The sequence below is a fragment of the Petaurus breviceps genome, unplaced genomic scaffold (genome assembly GCF_028583685.1).
Source record: "Petaurus breviceps papuanus isolate PSGF00001 unplaced genomic scaffold, PetGlider_PUasm1.0 80, whole genome shotgun sequence".
Taxonomy (NCBI): domain Eukaryota; kingdom Metazoa; phylum Chordata; class Mammalia; order Diprotodontia; family Petauridae; genus Petaurus; species Petaurus breviceps.
In genome coordinates, this window is record NW_027186540.1 from 13148653 (window position 1) to 13174295 (window position 25643).

Below are 25643 nucleotides of genomic sequence, written 5' to 3' on the forward strand. Positions count from 1 at the left end.
CTATCTATCTATCTATCTATCTATCTATCTATCTATCTATCTATCATTTTTTCTGATTATTCCAGCAGCAGTTTATACAAATCTCCCCTTATTTATCTGAATTTCTTATATTTGTCACTTTTTATTGCCAAATGACATTTCATTATATTCATATTCCATATTTTTTCAGTTGTTCCCTGATAGATAGAAACACTTGTTTACAGTTCTATGTTTTCAAAACATGTGCAGCTATGGATATTTTGGCATATGTTGGATCTTTGTTTCTCTCTTTGATTTTCTTGGAGTATTATATGTCCATTAGTGATGTTTGAGTCAGAGAGGGTAGAAAATTTAGCCATTTCTCTTTCATAATTCCAAATTGGTATTCAGAATGGTTGAACCAATTCACAAGTCCTCTAAGCCTGTCCTTTCACAATCCCACTGACATTGACAGTTGCTGTTTTTGGTCATTTTTTTACTAATTGCAGTGTTTTAAGAGGTATCTTTGAATTTTTAATTTTAATATCTCAAATTTAATTAGTGATTCAAATTACTAATGATGTATTTTATGAGTTTGAAAATGATTCGAAAAATGTTTCTGTATGAAAGCATGGACTAAATATTGGAAGCAGAAATTTATTGAAAAATTTTGGAAAGTTGCCCCCTCTTCCAGGATAATAAGATCATAATCTAAAGCAGAGAGAATCATTCAATCATAAATTTAGAGTCAGAAGGGTTCTTGGGTATCATCTGGTCAGCTTCCTCCTTCTTTTTACAGAGAAATAAACTGAGGCCCCAGAGAAGTTAATTAACTTGCCCAAGTTCACACAATGATCGAACTACTTTCTAACTCATGTCTCATGATTCCCAAGTTAAGTTCTCTTTATACTGTACTCCAGAGATCATGCAGGCCAATATCCTTTTTTTTTTCAGATGAGGAAACTGAGGCTCAGGAAAGTTGAATAACTTAACAAAATTCATGCAAATAGGCAAGATTTGAACCGACATCCTGTGATTCTAGAAGGAGATGCTTTTCCATTGTACAGGAATCACGAAGAGAGGATATAGTATTTGAGGGAGTGATCAAGGGTTGTTGTGCCTAGGCTGTGAGTCTGCAGTCAAGGCATTCTGCTTTGTTTTGTGTCAAGTATTTTGCCAGTTTCAGATAACAAGAAGAAGTTAGACTTGATCTCTTAGAGGTTACTGCTCTAGACTGTTCAATTTGTTATGTGTTACATCCCTCTCATTGAAATGCTTATACTTTGCTCTCTCTCTCTCTGTCTCTGTCTCTCTCTCTGTGTCTCTGTCTCTCTCTCTGTCGCTGTCTCTCTGTCTCTCTGTCTCTGTCTCTGTCTCTCTCTCTGTCTCTCTCCCTCCCTCTGTGTCTTTCTCTCTCTCCAGATATAGATATATGCACATACATCCATCCATATTTCAAGGTCCTTTTGTTTTAAACTTTGGGATCCCATCAAAACAAAATGGTCAAATTGTATACATTTTTTTTTTAAAGCAATTGGGGTTAAGTAACTTGCTCAAGGTTACATGGCCAGTTATTTCTGGATGTGGTGCTAAGTATCTGAGCCCAGATTTGATCCCAGGTTATCCCAACTTTGGGGCTGGTGCTCTTACTCACTGAGTCAACTGGCCACCCCAAATTGTATACATTTTAATGATGATCTATGTGGGTACTTGCTTTTTGTTTGAAAATTTGGTACCCTGATGACCATGAAAATAAATCTGCTTTCCATTTTCTGTAGCATACTGTTAAAGTCACTGAGATGGGGGATGCTAAATCATGGATGAGAGGAAATAATACTTTGGATCCAACTTATCTTTGTTCCTGTTGATACTACTGAACAGTGACTGGGATGGACATGGAGAGTTGGAGCTAAAGTCTTTAAAGGTAGTCAATCTGAAGTGGTGATGAAGGGACTCTGAGTTTCAGTTGCCAAGAGTCAATATTGATTTTGCCTAGGAAGGGGAGAAATGGGATATAGGCATGAAGCATCAAATATGGACCTTAGGATCATAATTGCATATAATTAGAGCTAGAAGATATTTTAGACATTCTTTAGTCCACCTCCCTCTTTCATTTTATAGTTGGGGAAATGAAGCCTAGTCATTTTAAGTTATTTGTTCAATGTCATACAGGTAGTAAGAGGGAGATCCAGGATCAGACCAAAAGATTCTGTCAATTGGCTTAACGAATTCAAAATAATGCAGACAATTCATTGAGTTCAGCGCCCATTCCAAGGAGCAAGCAGGAGCTTTTGTTCAAGGGTTAGAGTTACCTATTTTTTAAGCCTGATAACCCATCTAGGGCTGACAAGGTCCTGCTGGTTCCAATAGAACCTACCTTTCTAGTTTGATCTCACACTGCAACATATCCCCTATCAATGCTTCCCAATCCCACCCTCACCACGACCCCAAGCCAGCTACCATTTTGATACACTGGATAATCCGACTAATCATCCATGATTTTCAACAAATCTTTCCCCATACCTAGAACTCTCTCCCTTTTTCTGCCCTCCAATGATCAGATTAAATGCTTCTTCCTTCATTGTTATTCACTGATAACCAATGAAAATGATCTTCTTTTCCTCCTGTGAAACTTCATTCATTGTTCATTCCTTGTTAATTCCTTTTTGTGTACTTATTATTTTTTTGTTCAGTTCTGTTATTTAAATCAATCTAGTCTCCTCTTTCCCCTACTAAATTGTAATCTCCTTTAAGAGTAGATGTTACATCTTTTTTTTTTATCTATGTATGTATTCTTTGTCATTTATTATAGAAAACCTTTCAGATACAAAGTGTTTAATGAATTTTGGTTGGATAAATTCATAATTTTCATATTTTAACTTTTTATCTTGGCCAAGATCCATTTCACATTCCCTTCATATTAGTTGTATCCTAAGTAAATTATTTCTTAGTACTATGCCTAAATGTCTGAGAAATATATTACACCTCAACTTTTTTCATAACTAAATTTCTCATATTTCTTTTCACATAGCCCACTTCTAAAAACCATTTTAATCCTATATACTAATATGGCATGCATATGTCATAATGAATTAATTATGATTGTTAAGAACAAATTATATTATGGAAGCATATATCTGTACTTGATAAATTCATTGTGGGATGAAAAACTCAATATAATTATGAGTTTATTCCTTCTCTCACTTTACATTTCTTAAAAATACATATTCAAACTGTATCATCCCTCTATTTCTAAATCAACATTTAAAATAAAAATGAAATTCCATTTATTATCTTTTCAGACTAATTGAAGATAAATTGAAGATAAAAAAGTAGAATCTTATCTATTTCCCATTATGTCCCTAATGATAGGATGGAAAATTGAACACATAAGATACTTGTCTTCCTGCTTTTTGTTTTGTATGTTTGACCTCCCAGGAAGTACAGCTTGTTAATTTCTCCTCCCACCTACTCCCATTTTCAGAGTAAGACTTAGGGCATGTTTACACAGTGCAACAAATGTTGGATAGAGTGCTGGACTTGAACTTTGAACCCTACTTCTCTCACTTAATGACTGTATGTCCCTGTACAAATAACTTAAGCCCCTTGAGCCTTAGTTTCCTTAGTTGAAAAGTGGGGATAAAAATACCCTACAAAGGTGCTATTAAAATCATATGAAGCAATGTATGTAAGGCATTTTGCAAACAGTAAAGTTCTGTGTATCTGTGAGTTATTTAAAATTAAATTCAGTCAGGAAAACAAGTTTACAATTGATCTTTAAAAACCTTCACAATGTTTTCTAGAGTTGGGAAAAAGAATCAAAAAGACTGATTTACATATTATTCTTATCACTCTAGACCAGTGGTTTCCACTAAACCAGGGGTGAGGAACCTGTGGTTTCAAGGCCACATGTGGCCCTCTAGATCTTCAAGTGTGGCCCTTTGAATGAATCCAAACTTCATGGAACAAATCCCCCTAATAAAAGGATTTGTTCCGTAAAACTTGGATTCAGTCAAAAGGTTGCACCTAAACCTAGAAGGCCACTCTTAGCCTCTAGGCCACCCCTGCACTAAACTGAAGTGGTACCACTAGAAGAGAGATTTACAGTAAGTAATGTTTTCTATGGTCCAAACATTTTAGAGAAATTAGATAACATGTTCTGAGTGATCAGTGACAATATTGACACACTGGACTAATAGATAGCTAATTTAAGTAATACAGGTTCTCTTGTGATAGGAAGGGAAGGAAACAAGCATTTTGATAGCCTCTGCCATCTGCAAGGTACATTTTACAAATATTATCTCATTTGATCCTCACAACATCCCATTTTTCAGTTGAAGGAGTTGAAACAAATGGAGGCATAATGACTAACCCAAAGTCATATAGCTAGTGTCTGAGACTGAATTTAAACCCAGGTTTTCCTGACTCTTGGCCCAGTGCTCTATCCACTGTGCCACCAACTGTCTCTGGACAACATAGATTAAAGCCTGTAGAATTTAAAATCATTTTATTGGGAAGAATGGTTTCTTGTATCTCTATTTTTACTTCTCTCCCTTTTTATTTAATTGCACAATGTCTCTTGTTTTGATTTATCCAGGCCAATTCATTAGTGCATGAAATTCCCAGAGAGGCAACTCTATCTACTAATGAATATCTACAAGTCCCTGGAAATTTATAGTGTTGCTTAGAGACCCCAAAGTTTCAATGACCTGCTCAGAGATCACAGGCCAGTGAATGTCAGAGGCAGGATTTGGAAAAAAAAAGTCTTCCTCACTTAAAACTTTGATCTCTCTATCTACTGTAATAATTTCTACTTCCCTGTGGTTTTATGTGCATGCATGTATGTACACATGCATTTATTTGTGTGTGTGTGTTTGCAGTGCAGACATAAAACTTGGTTCACCAATGCAGTTCTGCAATAGTTATTCAACTTAAAGACTTAATAGAGAGTTGCCTGGGGCACTAAAAGGTTATATTATCCTGAGTCACATAACCTAGATATGTCAGAAGCAAGACCTTTTTTAACCTAGGCCTTCCTGACTCTGAGGTTACTAAACCATATTGCATTTTTTTCTATTAAATTTTAAATAACAAGCATAAATAATACTAGGAAAATGATAAGGATTGAGTAATGTACCTTTTTATTTTAGCTATGAACTGCTAAAAATAGCATTTATATAAAGCTTAAAATTTCACAAAACATTTTGCATTTTTTTATCTCACTTGATGTTCACAACAACCTTTTGAGGTAGGTACTATTATTATTATTATTTTATAGATGAAGATACTGAGACTGAGGATAGCAAAATTACATGCCTGTGCTCACATGGGTATTAAGTGATTGAGGGATATTTATAAGTCAGATCTTCCTTATGCTAAATTCAGTGCTCTAGCCATTATGTTACCTAGCTGTTCAGTTTCACTGATTAGATTGATTTGATCAGTCTCTGTTGACTTTACATTTCTAGAAGAAAATTATTTCTTGGTTTTGAGAATTGGTAGCACTGCTAAGCCTTTATATGGATATATCATTTTATTTTTCACAGTATTTTCCTGATGGGGCAGCTAGGTGTCACAGTAAATAGAGCACTGGCCATGGAGTCAGGAAGACTGAGTTCAAATGCGGCCTCAGACACTTAACACTTACTAGCTGTGTGACCTTGGGCAAGTCACTTAACCTTCAATTGCCCTGCCCTCCGCCCTCCAAAAAAAAGTAAAATATTTTTCTTGGTATAAAAAACGAAAAATAAAGTGAGTTGAGTCAGAATTCCTAGATTTTAATCTTATTACTTCCATCAAATTGTGTGATCTTTGGTTAAGTTACTTCTTTGAGTTTCATTTTCCTCATTTACAAAATAAACAAAGTAATAATTTCTTACATCAAAGGGTGATGAGGCTCAAATTTGAAAATAAAAGTGCTTGTAGTATCATAGCAACATATGCAAGTAAAATAAGGGTAGTAAGATTTCATAGTTTTCAAAATACTAGGTAGGGCAGCCGTGGAAAATCCAAACAGAAAGAACCCAAGAGGTTGTCATGGGGTAAGGTGAGATATCTTTGAAGTTTTCTGGAAGGGGGGAAAGCACCAGATGATGAACTTGGACAAGAAATGTGATGAAAGACACATAATGACATGAGTCATTTTATGTATTTGCACTTTAGTTTGGCCATCTGTAAAATGGGGATAATAAAGTTTACAACCGGATGGGGCTTTTAAAACACTTTAAGCTCCAAAGATGAAACGTATTGTGGGATACTTTTCTCTTAAAGGGGTTACTGAAGAAATGGAATAGGTTGAGTATAAATAGATTGGCTTTTCAGCCTAACCTTTGAGGAACTTTCCTTTCTTTAAAATAACTTCAAAATATATTAGGTACCTTTCCAAGGAACCTAAGTTTTTTTTTTTTTTTATAATAAGCAAACACAAAAAAAGGAAAAACCTTTTATAACTTGAACAAAATGACTTTTGAAAAGAAATGAACTCTGCAATGGTTTTAGTTTCTAAGTGAAGAGCTTTTGGAAACAATGAAATACATTCCAAAGAGAGAGTCAGATAATCCTTGTCTGACTTTGAAAGGCAAAAACCAAGACAAAACAGAACATTTTTCACAAACATATTAAGTATGGTTTTAACCTCTCTGCCCTCTGATTCTCTGAAATGGAGAAAACATTTTTTGGGGGGAGGATTTGATGTTGTATGGTACCATATGGAGCAAGCTCCATAATATAAAGCACCCAGTTTATAAATATGGGTGTCTCAGACATTACTAAGATAAATTCATATGATCATTGCCTGATTAGATCAATAATTTGACACAAAATGAATCAATGTACAAGCATTTTATTAAGCCTTTCCCTACTGTCTGCCAGGAATTATGCTTCAAACTGGGGATATAGAAGGGGAAAATGAAATGGTCTCTACTTACAACAAACATCTATGGCAGAGACAATGCAAGCACAAAATAAATACAAATTAATTTCAGAGGTAAGGGATTTAACTGGAGTATCAGGAAAGACCTCATGTAGGAGGTGACTGAGCTTTAAAGGAAACTAGGGATTCTTGAGTCTCTATAAGAGATAGAGTGCATTCCAGATGTGAGGGACAGACTGTGCTGTGCCAAATCATGGAGAGTTGACACATGTTAAGAGACTAGCTTGATCGGACCATAGAATAGTAAAAAAAGGAGCAAATTAATAGTTACCCTTAACTAAAACAAAGTGTATTTGGGTATTACCTTGCCACAAGATGCTTTGCTTCAAAGATATAGGCCCTATAGGGGTATGTGTGCACTCTATGCAAAATGTGAAATTCTTCTGCATTGGAAAGTTGTAAAACTTATATGTCATTGCTCAATGGAGCCTTTTTGTATTCTTTTTAAAATGTGTCACATAGTTTGCCATAAATACGTACCACCTTGGCATTTTGGGTTTGTTGAACAGTATATTAATTATCATCCCTAGATCAGGGTATGCAATCTTGCAGGTGTGACATATCAACTTCTTTTATCTCCTTGGAACATAGCTCAGCATCCTCTGAGCCTCTACTGAATTCAAATTGTTGGAGACTTCTGAGTAAGAACAGAGTGGATGAAGGAGAGGAAAAACGGATTGGTTATTTTCTTCCATCCTTCCCCCAAAATGCCTGTATACAGGCAGTTACTTGGAACATAACAAAAATCACATCCTTCTAAAGGAGCACCCATGATGTGAATCACGATGAAAAAATAGTCTCGAGCTGGTTTGAAAGGACCTGGGTCCATTGGAACTGCTCCTGTCCTAGGAGACACAGCAGCTGGGCCTAACTACCTACACAAGTATGTTTGGAGCAGTTATAATTGGATTACAGTCCCTGGAGGGCAAGGATCATTTCTTATACTAATATGAAATTCCTTCAATGTTTAGCATAGTATCATCCACAAAATAGGTACTCAACAAACATTTAATGAATGGCTAAATATGCTCTCAATCTAATTAGAATTGTCTCAGAGGAATTAAACATATTTAAATATCTTATAATCAATCAAAATAAAAACTTATTATTTTAAGGGAAATATACCAACTTTCTATGTCATTTTAACTCTAGCATATGAATAAGTACTTTGAGGCATCTGTCTTAACTATTTTTCATGGCATTATATAAAAAGGCCATTCAAAATATAGTCTGAGAGTATGGTTTACATGCTACTGCTTTCCTAAATATTTCAATAGAAAGAATATTCACAACTTGGAAGCAAATAGTAAACCTTGGTATTAAATAATAATAACTTTATTCCTCTAGAAGCATTGCTGGTAATATTAATATTCATTACAACCTTTTATTTGTATTTGCTGATTTCAATGTACCTTGCAGACATGCTGCTTCCTCTCTCTCATTCTTCAGGAATATGATGATACCGTACATGTAAGTGTGGCCCCAGAATGGTTCGTCACAAACATTTATTTGATCCAAAGGGAAACTGACATTCAAAGGACTGATAGATCTTCTCATCAACTGGCCCAGATTAATGTTAATAAGGATATTCTATGGTACAACCTAGAGCAGAATTAGGTCAATGTTAACAACAGAATATTCCAAGGATCAAAAATCTAGAGGTAGAAGGGATTTCAGAGGCCATCTAGTCCCATCACTGCATTTAACAGATGAGGAAAACTGAGGCTCAGGAGGGTTAAATTATTGTCCAGAATTATCCAAATGCTAATTTTTAGAGGTTAGGTTTGAATCCAGATTTCCTGAAATCATGATCAGTGTTCTTTCCACTATTCCACTTAAACATCTTCAATTAATTAGATTAAAATTCATAGGGACATTGCCAAGGAACATAACATTTATTTTAAGTGGTATGGGATCCAGTAGACTAAATGTGGAGCTGGTTATAGAAATCCTCTCTGTCTCTCTCAACATATAGGTAAACAAAATCCTTAAAATTGAAGGTTTTCTCTTTATTGTGTTAGAATGAAATGGAAATACCAGTATTTTCAGTAAAAAAGAAAAACCATCAAAACTCTGAGGAAAATAAAATATATGGCATAAAAATACTTTTCATTTTAAAGTATTTGGCCAGTGGAATTAGATTAAATTAGAAAGAAGGATTTCTCCAAAATCTCTAGAGGAAGGCAAGCTTTTCATATTGTGATAGAAGCTGAAAGATGACTTTAACTTGTATTTCAAGAGTGTCAAGGAACCTGGGGTTGTGATGTATTTCATTTGTAGAAACTCAAGAATGAAAGACTGTTGGGTGAAACTTCAAGAGTCTACAGGTTGGGGGCGGCCAGGTGGCTCAGTGAGTAAGAGCACCAGCCCCAGAGTCGGGAGACCTGGGATCAGTTCCAGTCTCAGATACTCTGCACCCACACAAAAATAATAACTGGCCATGTAACCTTGAGCAAGTTACTTAACCCCAATTGCTTAAAAAAGTCTACAGGTTGACCAGGAGGAAGGAAGAGAAAGAGTTTTGTGTATTAGCTACCAGTGAAAAGACTAGGGGGTCAATATCCATTCACCATTTCTAGTACCAACACCCAGAAAAGAGAGAGAGTGGGAGAGAGACAGAGAGAGAGAAAAAGAGAGACAGAGAGACAGAGACAGAGAGACAGAGAGAGACAGAGACAGAGAGACAGAGACAGAGAGAGAGAGAGACACACACAGAGAGAGAAACACAGAGAGAGAGAGACGGACAGAGGGAGACAGAGAGACAGAGAGAGAGACAGAAAGAGACAGACAGAGACAGTGAGACTGAGACAGAGACAGACACAGAGAGAGACAGAGAGACAGAGAAACAGAGACAGACAGACAGAGAGACACACAGAGAGAATATAATATAAATGTATATACTTATTAAAAATCTCATGTAGCAGATAAGGTAGTATAAGAATCTAATCCACTCTATTGGAGAGACTGAGTCTGATAGATTACTTGAATTTAGGAATTCCAAGCTGCAGAAGGGCTAAAGTTTATTAAGTATTCATACCATATCTGGCATGAATGTTGTGAGCTCTTGATACTGGTAGCTACTAGGATGCCTAAGGAGGGGAGAATTGATATAGGCAGGAAGTAGAATAGGTCAGAACTCCTGTACTGATCAGTACTGGGATTAGCTCAAGAATGACTATTACTCTTTGAGCTTTGGTGATATTAGGGAGACAGAGCCTGAAAAAATAGATAATAAAGTCTCAAGTATTGGGGTGAGACAGAGCATATACTATTAGGTATGATGATGTTTTTCTCATCTACCGATAGCCTACAAGAATTCAAAGACAAAAATAGAATGTACATTTTATGTATATGTATAATGTGTATATTATATATAATATATAATACATATTATGTATATTTATGTATATATAAATCAGGCAGTTTATGACATTTGGATGTTAAAATTGAAAGCAAATCCTTTGAGGTTTTTTTGATATATATATATATATAAATATATATATATATATATATATAATAAATGCATGAAATCTATTTGTTAGCAAATAGAATCTTAGAAGAAAGAGAAAAACATGGACAAATTATTTTTTTTTATTTTTAACAAATAACTTATTTTTAGTTTTCAACATTCACTTCCATAAGTTTTAAATTTTCTATGCCTCCATCCCCTCCCCTTTCTGCAAGATGATGTACAATCTAAGATAGGCTCTACATTCTTACATTCTTACTAAACATTTTCACATTAATCATGTTGTATAGAAGAATTAGAACATATGGGAGGAACCACAAGAAAGGAAAAGCAAAACAAAACAAAAAGAGAGCAAATAGTATGCTTTGATCTGCATTCAGACTACATCTTTTTTGTTTGGATATGGATGGTATTTTCCATCATGAGCCTCTTGGAGTTGTTCTAGGTTCTTGCATTGCTGTATCAAAAGAAGGTCATCACACAATATGTCTGTTATTGTGTACAATGTTCTTCTGGTTCTGCTAACTTCACTTCAGCATCAGTTCATATTTGTCTTTCCAGGTTTTTCTGATGTCCACCTGTTCATCATTTCTCATATCACTATAGTATTCCATTATGTTTATATACAACAACTTGTTCTGCCATTCCCCAATTGATGGACATCCCCTCAATTTCCAGTTCTTGACCACCACAGAAAGAGTGGTATATAAATAATTTTTTATAAATATGGGTCCATTCTCCATTTTTATGATCTCTTTGGCATATAGCCCATGAAGTAGTATTGCTGGGTCTAAGGGTATACACGTTTTATAGCCCTTTGGGCATAGTTAACATAGACAGATTATTAAAGTGTGGTTTGAGAATGTCATTTGTATATAGTACTTGATAAAGTGAATAGAAGGAACTAATAAGGAAATGCCCCCAAGAAGTAGTTAATCTAAAATGGTTAGCACAACTCTAGACACGTGTTTAATAAACATTTTTAAAAATTGAAAGTTATGATATAAATTTATATATAATTTATAAATTTACAAGGATTATAGCAATGTAATAGAAAGAGCACTTATTTAGAGTCAGAGGAATGAAGTTTCAAGTCTAAAATCAACCACCTGTAATTGTGGGCAAATCATTTAACCTCTAAAGACATTAGTTTCTATATCTAGGAAATGAGTGAGCTTCACTATATAATCTTTATGTTCCTAACTAGTATCCAAATCCTTTGAATTAATTCTTTTTGTTTTGTTTTGTTTTTTTTTTTGCTTTTTGGAGGGCAATTGGGGTTAAGTGACTTGCCCAAAGTCACTCAGCTAGTGTCTGAGTGTCTGAGGTTGGATTTGAACTCAGGATCTCCTGAATCCAGGGCCAGTGCTGTAATCACTGTGCCACCTAGCCATCCCTGAATTCATTCTTAATTTTAATTTACTTTCTTCCTTCCCTTCCATTCCCTTCTCTTTTTTTTCCTTTCCTTGGACCAGGAGGTGAGTAGGAGATTGTAAGAGTTGAAATCAGATTTGGGAAGGAAGGGGCTTATGAGGAGACAAAAGAAAAGTTGGGCTTGAAATTGGAATTGGGGAGAGAAAGGCATGTGCTGAAGTGTTTTCACAGACCATTCGATATAACATAGGTTATTGAATGATTTCTTCTTGGGCTGTCTGCTCCCGTGTAATTGGTGCCTTTAGAAAACAATTTAATCTGCTTTGAGATTTCAGAGGTTTAATATTGATGAGAATGAAAAATCGCCCTTGACAGAAGAGTTTAGTTTTAAAAGCATTTGGTCATGAGGCACACTTTTAAAAATTTAGAAATATACCCATGAGATAGGTTTCTTCATATGCATTCCATATATTATCTGAGTATGGTCCAATCCTCTTCTGTGGTACACAACTGTCAACAGGGTATATTTTTTTCAAAATAAATGTTATTTCATTCCAGTTAGAATATCACATAGGTATTTTTGTCTGCTTTGAGATTGTAAAATAAATAAACATAGCGCATAGGAGGGCTGCTAACAAAAAAGGTTCACTCTTGATCTGATCAGACAGGAAAGATACTAAGAAGGGGCTAATAATCTTACTTTGTTCTAGTCTAGTTTTCTCAGAAGAGGATTGCTGATAATGGAAGGACAAACTCCATCAGAATTCTCTAATCACCCTAGAAGGCAAGGCAACTACCCCTATGACTTGATGGGGTCAATCAAGACAGGCACAACTTGTGCATCCCCCAAATCCCCTCAAGCCTCAAAGTAGGCCAGTTGAGGCAAAAAGAGATTTCCCCCAAGCCTTGACTGGGGGCCAGTCAAGGCACACAGCATTCCAGCTTGTGCATTCAACTCTAAGGTTCCCCTTAAACCTCAATGGGGTCCAGTTGAGGCAGACACAACATTTGTACATTCAGCTGTAAGGTTCCCCATTCTGACCAATTCCCACCTGTTTTATAGGGGCAACAGACAAAGAAGGCATATTGCCAGAAATAGTCTCACAAGTTTACATCACCCTATCCCTGTATCTCACTGTGCTTTTGCAGTAGATATTTATATTATTTATCTTTATACAATACTGTGTAAGCATGGTGGAGATGTTTTGAACCATAACTGTGGGAACAAATATATAATACCTGGGAACGAGATTGTTATGGCTATGCATCCTGGCAAGTGGAATTCTGAAAAATAATAGTAAAAATACACTTTATACACACTAAAATCCACCTTACTTGCACATATAAGCTTTTTACTTAAGTTCTTTTTGTAAGAAACAATTTTACAAAGCATGGTCACATTGTATTGATAATGATTTGGGAGGTTAGCATGTAATATCTTTCTATAGAAGAGCTATAGATAGATCAAATGGATGAATGACACTTCTTTCCTGTCATCTGAACAGGTAAATTTCAGTCTCTAAATCTACCATGATAGGTCATATGATTTGAAGGCAACTTGTGTTTTAATTTGAGGAGTCATAAAGTTGTATGATTTGGAGCTGGAAGGGACATTAGAGGTCATCTAATCAATCCCTGCCGGCCTCACTTTCATTTTATAAGGGAAGAAATAGACGTGGAGAAAGGTAGTGATTTGTTTAAGGTCACACAGCTGGTAAGGGAGGAGAGAACGTTCAAATCCAGATTTTCTGATGTCAAGATTCTTCTAAAATATTGCACTGAGTAAAGTATATGCATCTTTTGGAAGAGCTTTATTCAGGACTTAGAACTCTGCACTGGATATCATTGGAGAAATCTCTTGTATGCATTGTCTGTAGGTTAATGTAAGGAATTATTAACACACTTTTTTATGTGTCCTGATTTCTGCCTAAATCAGATCTGGTTAGAACAAAAGGGCAAATTTTATACTAATTAAAGCAAAGAGTGTACATACATATATATGTGTATGTGTGTGTGTGTGTGTGTGTGTGTGTGTGTGTGTGTATAAAATGCTGAGAAGGAAATGCATTGTAATATTAGTCTTCAGTCTCTCCTTTCCTTCAGAAGCTTAGTTGTTTCACATTTTACACATCTCCAGTTTTTAATTCCATTAACCTTTTTTGGTTGTATTCAATGTTTTGATTCATTTGGGAGCTGTTTGTTTATTCTACAAATATTTATTGAGCACAAGTTAAGGTCTAGGCATTTAGTGGCATGCAAAGATGAATAAGACATAGCCTCTGTCCTTAAGGAACAACTCCTTAATGTGAATATTTATTTTATTCTTGTTTATTTATCAATTTATAATCTTTTAAAAACCCTCTGAATGGTTGTTTTAATTGCCTTTAATTTTTTTTCTTATAGGTTAAAGAGTGGCTTTGTTTAAACTGCCAGATGCAAAGAGCATTGGGTGGTGATTTGGCCCCAGTTCCACCAACTCCTCAGCAGAAACAGAAGGTTAACCCTGTGGTTACAGCATCTTCCGTGACTAAACCAGCCCCTCCATCCCAGCAGACTTCCCTGAAGAAAGATGTTACCCCTAAACCAGATCTTTCAAAGCCCCCTGAGATTAAAAAGCCTCCACCACTCACAAAACAACCATCCATTCCAGGCTCTCCTCCAGCAAAAGCCAAGCAGCCTTCCCCCAGAGAGTCTGTAACCCAGCCAACCCCTCACCCAGAGCCTTCTCTCAAATCTGAACAAGCCAAGGCACCAATGGCTGACGACAAACCCAAACAGCCAAAGATACAGAAGCCTACAACAGATGTTGTGGCTTCCTCATTAGCTGCAGTGAAACCTGATCTCTCAGGCTCCAAAATACAATCACAGGTTCAGGAGAAAACAGCACAGCCTCCTAAAACAGATTCTGCCAAATCAACACAAATTATGCCACCAGTGGGGGATAAAGATGTCCCACCTGATTCTAAGGGCCCATCACGTACTCCATCTGATTCCAAACTCACTTCACAACCTGGGATGATCTCAGAGAGTAAAAGTCAAAAACAAGTTGATCCAGTTCAAAAGAAGGAAGACCCTAAGAAAGCACAAACCAAAATGAGCCCCAAACCAGATGCCAAGCAAATGCCAAAAGGATCACCTACCCTTCCAGGCACAAAGCCTAGTCCTGGACAACCAACACCTATTGCCCAGCAGCCCCCAAAGACTCAAGAACAGTCAAGACGGTTCAGTCTTAATCTGGGAAGTATCACAGATGCCCCCAAATCACAGCCCACAACTCCCCAAGATACAGTAACTGGGAAGCTATTTGGATTTGGAGCATCTATCTTTAGCCAGGCATCAAATTTAATTTCCACAGCTGGCCAAGCAGGAACTCAAGCACAAGGTATGCCAGGGGCTCCAACCAAACAACCCCCTCCTCCTTCACATCCACCTGCGTCTCAGGTACCACCTAAGCCCACCAGTCAAACTCCACCAACAGTTCATAAAACCACGCCTGTTAAAAAGGACACAAAAGCTCCAGTTGCTGAAAAAACTGAGGTGCCTAAAATTGAACAGGTGGCCCCAATCAAAGGCACAGAAACAGAAAAGAAGCCTCTACTCACAAAGGATAGCAAACCTCAAATGGAAGAACCACAAAAAGCTGCTGGGCCTCTCGAATCAGAAAAGCCCACCAAGCCAAAATCTACATGCCCCCTTTGTAAAACTGATTTAAATATGGGCTCTAAGGATCCTCCCAACTTTAATACTTGTACAGAATGCAAGAATGTGGTGTGCAATCTCTGTGGATTTAACCCAACGCCACACTTAACTGAGGTAGGAAATGACTTTAAATTATTTTTTGAATCTTAAATATTTTAGTGATTCATATTATGAGATGAGAAAATTGTACTTCAAGTGAGCAAAACAAAATTAATCATGCTTTAACTATGAACTGTTTAACTGCTTATGAAATGCTACCATGAGGTTAAAAAGGGGTTTGTTTACCTTCTTGTTGGTTAACATGTTAGGATAAAGAAAAAAAAAGAAACATGGTAAATCCATATAATAATGGTTCCTTAATTCTTTGGAATTGTAGACTTGTGGCTTAAATAAGTATATTATTTGTTATCTAGGTACCTATTATATGAGTATGTAAGCACTGTTGGTCTTGGTGTCTCTTATTTAATCTAAAACTTCAGTTTAACAATTTAAAATCCAATGTATATCAATTTCCATTTCCAAAGAAAACTCAAGAACCATGAATAACATAATAAGATTGATGAAAGATGGGGATTGGGAAATGAAAGTAGTCAGATATATTTTTCTTATAGTTCTTAAGTTTTCCTATCAGAAATTTTTTTGTCACTGGTATAGAGGTATACTTATAGGTACTATAAGATGGCATCTGCATGCAGAAGAGAACTGATAAATAGAAGTATATATGGAATGATTTTACATGTATATACATATATGTGTATGTATATATGTGTGTGTTATATACACACTCACACACACACACATATATATATATAATATTACACATACATACACACATAATTGTGTCTAGGGGGAGAGGGACAGAAGAAAAGGGGAAAAAGTTACACAATAACTATTATATATATTTTAAAAGAATAGCAAGCTGTACATAATAGCTTTGCAGTTTTATGCACAATCATCTTTTTTTTCTTCTATTCTGTTATGGAAATGCTTGTTTTATTTCTTAAGTTCAGAATAAAATAAATACAATTTAAAAAAATAATGTAGGAAAGAAATAGAAAATTAGTCCCTGAATTGAAAAGAATTCATGGTCTTTGGTTAAAACAGGAATCATACACACACACTACATACATAAATACAAATATACAGAGAATACATATAAACACAATACACACATATGTATTTATATATGCATACATATAAATATAACTTACATGTGCACAATACATAATGTAGTATGCAAACAATAAAATTACCAGAGAACACATAGGGATATGTGTAATTAATAGTTATTTGAAAATATCTGTACTATTTGGTGTGGTGTGCTGGATAAGGTTAATGAAGAGGTTGGGCATGTACAAAAAGAGATGTTAACATTTTTGAAAACAGTGACAAATGTTTATGCCAAGAATTCTGAACATCAAATTCATTCAACAGATTTCAAATATTATGCAACATGTTCTTTTTTTTTTTTTTTTGGAGGGCAATTGGGTTTAAGTAACTTGCCCAAGGATGGCTAGGTTTTTTGTTTGTGTGTGTTAAGTGTCTGAGGCTGCATCCGAACTCAGGTCCTCCTGACTCCCGGGCCAGCACTCTACTCACTGCTCCACCTAGCTGCCTGAACATGTTCTTTTACAGTTGCTTTATTTTCCATTTTTTGCCATTTAAATCTTAATATTAGCTATCAAAGTTAATAAGTGATGATGTCTATTTTTGTTTTGTAGTCAGTATTTAATGAACTCTGTTTCATGAAGACAAAAGATGAACTTAAATATTAACAAGTACTAAAATAAAAATTGTCATTGCCTTTTGATCAACAGTAACTGGCTTAATGTGAAAAGTTATATATATATATATATAATTGATTTTTTTTAATTCTGGAATTTAAAATTTTTAAATACTGGGAATGCTATTAAATTACATCTATCTTAGATATGGGTATAAAGTTATATTTATCTCATTTAGAGTAGAAAAAATCTTTTACAATTTATACTGTTTCATTTTTGAGATTTTCACTCTTAAAAACATTTACACAATATTATTTTAGGATTTTTAAAATGTGTATATAGGTGGACAATAGTATAAAGCAAGTATCTTAAATGTTTTAAAAGGGAATAATAACATTCATTTAGAAAATTGGAGTTTATATGGAAATAAGGAGTGATATCAAACATGAATTTTCACAGATAAAGTAATTCTTTGAAGAATACAAATATTTGTTCTTTCCTAGATGAAGCTTTATAGGTATTTTTTTTTAGTTTTTAAATATTTGCTTTTTTGTAAAGGCTTTTTCTCAAGATATAAGAATAGGAGAGTTATTTCCTGCAGGGAAATACTGAGGGATTCTGATACTTTTAGAATGATAGAAGTCTTGAAAGATATTTATTAATAAAGGCTTAACTGCAGTCCCTCATGAACAGAGAGTTAACATTAAAATTATTTTTTATATTTTCCATTTTCTGTATTGTCTCCAAGTCAACATGATTGAATTTACCAAAAGTTCAGTAATCATTAGTGTTACTTTTAAGTGGGAAACCTCATCTGATAACCCAAAGGTATTCTTTGACCAGTTGATTTGTAAAGGTGGTAACATGACTTGCTGGGAGAAGTAATGTGCTCTAGAATTTAGGAACATGTGATAGTAAAAAAAAAATAGAATGCACCTGAAATTAATTTCTCTCATCAGGGCCCTTTTCAAATAGAAGAGAAATAATGAAAACACCTAGGCATTTAAATTAATTGTTCTTATTCAGTCCTTTCTGCTTTCTCCCAGAGGATTCTTTCTTTCTCTGGCCACATGCATTTTGGTGCCTAGAATTTGTGATGTGAAGGGGTGGAGTATCTGTGTGTGTGTGGATGTGTGTATGCATGTATGTATTTATATACACACACATCCACACACGTATATATGAAGAGAGATAGATGGATTTATATCTATGTATCTATAGGGGATGGCACATGAGCTTTTCCTCTTTCATATGAGAAAGTTGTTTTTATGTCAAAGAGTACTTTCTGTGTGACCTTGGACAAATTATTTAATCTTCCTGGACTTAAATTTCCTCAATTTTAAAATAAGGGGGTTATTTTAGGTGACTAATGATGTTCCTTCCTGATCTAGACTTATACTAATATTGTCCTGTCTTTTTCTCTTCATGGTATGTATCTTTGCTTGTTGTAGATTTTTTTTTGTTTTAATTTTCCCTAAATAACTTTTGAACTGTGGAAATAAGATACATGATCTGATCTGATTTTATTTTTTGATTAAGTCTAAACTTGTCTTACATTTTATGAAGTACTAGCACAGTAAGTTTGTTTTGGAGTGATGTATCCACGACCTAGATAAGAACTCATCCCGTGGTGAACTTTTAGTCCAAGATGTGGCAGAATTATGTATTTGAGCTCCCTGAGAGTCTTAACACAAACTTTTAGACTTCTCTTTTCTCTGACAATGTTAAGTATGGAATAGGTAGAGGATGAATTGCAGCTTAAGTAGAAGAATAATTCATACTTACATTGTGTTTCAGGTTTTCCAAAACCTTTTCCTCATAATCACCCTGAGATGTAGATGATATGAGCATTATTATCCTCATTTTAGAGACAATTGAAATTAGTGGTCAGAGATTTCAGTGAAGCACAGGGCATGTTAGAAACTGAATGCAAGTTATCTGAATCCCAGACCACTTGTCTTTTGATTATAGTGTACTGTATCTCATGGTGAGTTTCATCTTTTCTTATAGACTAGATCATAAATAGGAATGTAGAAATATGTGCTATATACCAGAGCTGAACTTATGTCCTTAAAGAATAATGAGAGAAATGTTTTGGCTAAAGTGTGAATCTGGAAGAACTGAACTTGTCTGGAAATCCAGAGTCACAATAGTTAATGCTGCTGTGGGCAAAATTTGAAATAAATTTGTTGTGGCAGATGTCCCCCTTTTTTCCCTTTGGTTTTTATCCCTTGGTTATATTCTGAGGGTCGTAGCATATGGGTATAGGATAAACTGTTGGTGCTGACTATTCATCCTTGCTGTGGATGTAGAACTATACTTTTGTCATGCATTTGAAAGTATAATAAATATTCATACAACAAGGCTATGTATGAAGCGACGGGTCCTGTCTTTTCCATTAGGAAGAATGATGTTATTGACAAATAAACATTATTCAAAGGAAATCTTGGTGACCTTTGGAATTTGGCTACTGTGTCTTCACCATTATTATCAATGGTCAGCCATTACTACCTCTTGTCTATATTTACAATATTGAATGATCCTCAAAGCAAAAGGGTAGGTACTCTTAAATTAAGATGTTTACATGATTTCTATCAAAATTTCAACATCGACCACAGCCATTGAAAATGAGCTCTGGTCACAAAATTTGCTTTAAGTAGTACATAGAAAATATAAATCAAGCATGCAAATTGCACTATATTTTTATTTTACTTTTCTAAGAAGCATCAAATATTTCTTATGACAAAAGTGAAGTGTCATATAATGTTGGAATATTGCCTTTATTTGAGCACCTGTTGTTGCTGGTCAGGTGACCAGTAAGCTTCAGAGAATGATCAGACCCATCAGATATCCTCCCAAATGTCAGAGTTTTAAGAATCTACTTATTGATGGCTCAAGAACAAAGATGCAACTAGAGGCACAGGTGGGAAAACAGTTTCCCAACTTTAGAGATCATAATCCCTTGAAATAGAGAGAAATGTTGGTTATGGGCCATAGAAAGACATGGATCTACTGTGCTCAGTTGAGGACTACACCCAGACATGTGCTGGTTGTTGGGGTCCCGGTCCCAACTCCAGCCTTATCTTACCTTATACAAGGTCTTTGGACGTCTCCGGCTTCTTGTCTCCAAGAAGAACTTACCCCCACAGAACACCCAGGACACAGAAAGTATGATGCGAAGCTGTTTATTCCGTTACATCTTAACAGCACCACAAGCAAGCACAGGAACTCCACTTCCAGGCAGAACTGGAACTAAGCAGGAACTAACTCACTTCCTCTATATCCCCAATTTATAAGCCTTGCGGGGCCAATCATGTTCTTTCCCGAGTACGTTTTAAGAGACCAAGGAGCAACGTCCTTCCCAGAAGTCCTCTACGCACTGCCACACAGAGTATCACTCTCGAGTCACTGCGCCCAAAACTCCCTTATCCCTGGTTGGTTAACCCCCAGGCAAAGCTGTCCCAACAACGTCCCTCAGAAAGCCATGTGCACCCCCTCCAGCTGCCCCCTTGTCACCTGTCATGTGGGAGCCAATCGTGCACTCTCCCGAGTGCAGGGCAAAGGAGTATGTGTTAAGAGGAGTCTGTGTTTATGGGGCACGCTCAGTGCCACGTCAGCCTTTCCCAACCCAGGAGAGTCAGCCCCCACGACCCTGCACTCAATGCCATGTCAGCCTTTATGGCTGGCCGGCAGAGTCGGCCTTTGTATCTCCAAGCCCCTGCCCCTCAGAGGTCACATGCACTCCCTCTGACATCTTGTGACTGCCGCAGTGTCTCTCACACTCGTGACCCTAACACTGGTAATGTTTAACAACAGCTCTCCAGAGGGGGGAAATTTATACAGAATGCTTTTAAATTTAATCCGCATTATTAATAATTTTCTATCACTTTCTTACATATAAACAATCAGCAAAACAACAATTCAAGCCCTGATATGTAGCATTTGCTTATTTCAGAGGTGATTTAAATTTAGATTTAAATGAAATAGTATCATCTATTTACATTTGAAAGGGACTTTAGATCAAATTCTGTATTTTACAAATAAAGAAACTAAAACCCAATGTGGTAAAGTCACAGGTTGTATTTGTCCTTCATTTTTGAAGAGGACCATGGTATCAGGGAAATAATGGCTTGACTTGCAGTTGACTTAATTCATATACCCATAATAACATAGGTAGTTAAGCAAGAGAAGCATCAGCTAAACCCAACATGACTCCAAATGCCTGATTCTTTCCACTGAGTCATGTTGCCTCCCAAGGTATTAGGATTTGGTTAGCATGCATATTCTCTTATTACCGTTGCATCTTTTTTTTTTTTTAAGCAATTGGGGGTAAGTAACTTGCCCAAGGTTACATGGCCAATTTTTTTTGTGTGGGTGTTAAGTATCTGAGGCCGGAACCGATCCAGGGTCCTCCTGACTCTGGGGCCAGCACTCTTACTGTGCCACCTAGCCGCCCCATTACCATCGCATCTTATCAAATATCATTTGTCAGATGATAACACATATGGAGAGGGAGTATGGAAAAGTAGATAAAGTCTTCCCTTCAACATAGTGTCTGTGTGACTATGGGAAGATCACTCTACTTCTGCCCTATAGACAACTCTCTATGTTAATATTTATAGATGAATGGTTAAACTGCAGATGAATAGTCATTCGGTGGACCTTTCTTCCATGGAAGGAATTTCAATAGTGAGAGTTCCTCACACTGTTGACACCACAAATCCAGAACAATTAAAAAAATAACCTTAGCATGCTAGAAGTATAATACTAATGAATTTAAAATGGTGCAAAACCCCACTTAATCTATGCATTCCTATAAATTGTTTAGACATGACATTTCTACCATTTAAGAGTGGTCATAGTATTTTGGATAAGATTCCTCTCCTACTGCATACTCATCAGTATCTGGCCCTGTCTTAACCATCTCTATATTGTAGACAAAAGCAGGCCCTGATAACCTCTTTGGTGCCCGTTGTCTCACCTTTTCTACATTACCACTTACTGTCTCACTACTCCTCCCAATTCCCTTTAGAGCAAGTACAGAGAAGATGCAGTGGGTGGTATTTTTATCTATCTGCTGTCTGAATAACACCTCTTGTGACTATAATTTGGATTCACTTTGTAGGAATTTACAGAAAGAATACAAGTATAATCTAAAAATACAGGTATTATAATGACCTGTTTTGCAGGAGTCCGGAACTCATGATCAAATATAATTCCTATTTTTAACAAGAAATCAAAAGAAAAGAAGGTGGCTTGTAAAGGGATAAAATACAAATACACATTATAAAGAGGATGCATGCTGCCTTAAAAACTGTTATTGGGGGAGGGGGAATTAAAGTTTGGAGGAGAAACTTGTCTTAATCTACATAATAATGATCTGGTATACATTCTTCAGAAGATAAAAGAAAGAGTTGTGATTCTAAAGAAACATTGATTTTAGGAGCAATCATGTGATTATCTATCTTAAAAGAGATTGGTTGTACTGAGCACCACAATTTTGCTCTTATTGACAAGAATAACCTGGATGGTGATAGTGTATTGATGGTTGCTTACTTCACTCATGTTAATACTAAATGTAGCTCATTGCTGGAGAAACATGGGACTTTCACATAGAATACTGAAACAAGAGAGGTTTTTCTTTAAGAGTGTTAAAGTTGTAGGTTGAAAATCCTGGTGGACAGGGGAAAAAAGACACCTAATATAATAAGCTCTTCCCATTGGTAAGGAAATGGAACTTAAAATACAACTAATGTTTAATTCTGCATGTTGACGTATAGGGTGATGCAGATTGATACATGGCAGTGTGAGTCACTTTTTCAGTTTCATTTTTAGAAAAGTGAGATGTTGTAGCAAAAGGAAGTATAAGCCAGAGGACTAGGAGTATGCATTTCCTGCGACATAACTTTAGGCATGAAAATAAGCACTATCCTGCATGTACAGAGATTAAAAGAAGTCAGGTTGATGAACACTTGAATAATCTCTCCTCTGGTTTACTACTTTTTTTATTTAATGAGAAATTGTCGTGATAGGAAATTATTTGTTGTAAATAGTTGTTTTAGGGTAGAAGAAATGTGATTTCTGTGCCAACCTAGCTAAGCACCTAATCTGTGTTTTATAGTCACCAAATTTCCTAGCACCTGAGAGGTTTAGTATTTCCCCAGAGTCACACAGACTGTGTGTATCAGAAATGAGACGAGCTCTACCTAACCCAGAGGCCAACTCTATCCCCATGTGACACTTCAGCTGAAAGATACCAAGTCAAATCAAGTCAACAAGCATTTATTGAGTGTCTACTCTATGCCAGGCCCTATTTCATGGAACTTTCAATCCATTGGAATATTAGAGTCTTTAATTTATAGATGTCTTCCGTAATACAGCAGAAAGTGGGCCAGCAGAAAGTGGGCCAGCAGCAAAGCCAGGACCACTTTACAGTTATTTTTGAACACTATGCATGCTTTTATTATCCTCTGCTAAGGATCACAGGCATGCAGTCATTGCAAGGAATTGAAGGATCATTTGTAAGTGTTTTGCCATTCTGTCAGTGGAGCAAAGTTTTAAATAGAGATCCCCTCTTTTCATGAAAGTCACAAATCTTATCCAAGTCTATTATCATGATTGCTTCTGTTTACATTCCTCACTTCCACCCATCCAGTTGCTTAGAGTATGTTATTATTAGTTTTGGTGTCTTAGTTTACTGCCTGTCAGCTTTTTATTTTACAGCTCAGTGTAGGTGTCTCCCCTCCCCAGTAGCATCCTGTATTTTGCAATGTTACCAAAGAAAACAATAATGTATGAATAAATGAATGATATTTAATAGATTTCAAAGGGCCATAGAGCTTTAGGAGACTTAGTGAATACTAAAAGGAAATCAGCAATCATTCTCTCTGATGGTTTACTCAATGAGAAGGCACATTGTTTACTGACACTCTAGCTTTCCTTTGAAAGTATAACTCAGGTAGAACTGTACTATTTTTAGCAGTAATTAAAAGAAAATAACCCATGGGATTGAGTTAGGATGATGAGAGTGGATGCTGCTTTTGTTATAATTAAAAAACATTTCATTTACTGCACTCCTGAAATAGTAAGAAAGGTCTCCACACTTACATCGCTATCTACACAGAGTAAAACCATATTCCTTTCAAAACTTTTCCACAGTAGGTGCTAAATGAATGAATGTTGTTTGCAAAATAGGATAGATTGTGGGCAAAATTCAGAAATTGGTGATGTTTGTCTTCAGGAGTCCAGATTTTTCTGTGAGGTCCTCTTACCTTTCTGGAGGCAACTCCTCTTACCTTTTGGCCACTCAGTGCCTACCTGCTTGTTTTCCCCTCTGAAACAGAAAATTTTCTGCTAGGAATTTACCTTTCATCAGATGAATTCAATAGGGTTTATTAAGTAGTTTTGTAACACGCTGCTTCGATATCATAAGATAAATATTTATATTTTTAGGAATAGTTGATACTGGTTGACATGTTATTTGTTGATAATTTTGAGCATGGTGGACAGATTACTGGCTTCTGAAGAAGGAAGGCTTGAATAAAATTCCTCCCACTGATACATGCTAAATTTATTTTTCTGAAGAAGTAAATTCACCTCTGTGCCCTCAGCAACTCCTTATGATTATAATTGGCAGAACAAGTGCAGATGTGCATTGGATGTGGACTCCAGGATTGTTTCCACAGTTGTTAAGAAAAAGTACTACCATATCCAGAAAACTTCAGCCTTCTAGGGTTAGTTTGGATTATAGTGACCTATCTGACTGTTTTAGAAAATCATTGTGTTTTCTAGCTTCAAAATATACATTAGCACCATAGTTCTCTCAAACAGAAATTTCCAAGAAAATGGGAATAAAAATGACAGATAACTAAGATTGGAGCCAATAACTGATTTTTCCTTCTGGCCCTTCCCTAATTTCTTTTATCATCATATTGTTGACACTTAGCTGAATAGAGGTGGTCCACATCTGTCAGAATGTCTGTTGCCAAATTTTCTCTCCTTAATAGTGGGGATTTAGTGACTTTTTTGAGTTCTCACTGGCACCTAATAATGAAACTAAGCTACAAGGCTAAAATAAAAGAAGCAAAAGTTTAAAAGTACATAGTGGCCATATTAAACAAATTAGCACACTGCATGATATAAGAAATACTTTTTTGGAGATTAGACCAAGGAACCAAACAGTTATTCTGAATAGAGTGTATTTTTAAACCGAGAAGTTCTGCTTAACCATAACAGATCTTATTGTTAAGTGCCCAAGTGTGAGCCTTTACCAGAAGTTTGAAAGATTATTTTAGATGTGCATAGAATGTGGCGAAAAGTAATGAGCCATGACTCAAATAAAAATATTTGAATTGCTCCTTTCTTTTATTTGTGATGACAGCATAGCTTCTGTTTTTACTTAGTAAAATCTGGTATATGACTGGTTTGCTAATGATGGCCATCTTAGTGCTTGAAGAGAAGAAATGAAAGGTTCTTAAAGCAACTTCAT

General features: G+C 35.9%; 1 protein-coding gene across 1 annotated transcript in view; it reads left to right on the forward strand.

Annotated features, from left to right (window-relative positions):
• Positions 1 to 25643, forward strand: part of LOC138176022 (protein piccolo-like) — a 591004-nt gene that overhangs the window by 24586 nt on the left and 540775 nt on the right. Inside the window, exon 3 of the mRNA XM_069106747.1 lies at positions 14136 to 15545. Within this exon, the coding sequence (XP_068962848.1) occupies positions 14136 to 15545 (1410 nt within the window). The remainder of the gene's footprint in view (positions 1 to 14135; positions 15546 to 25643) is intronic.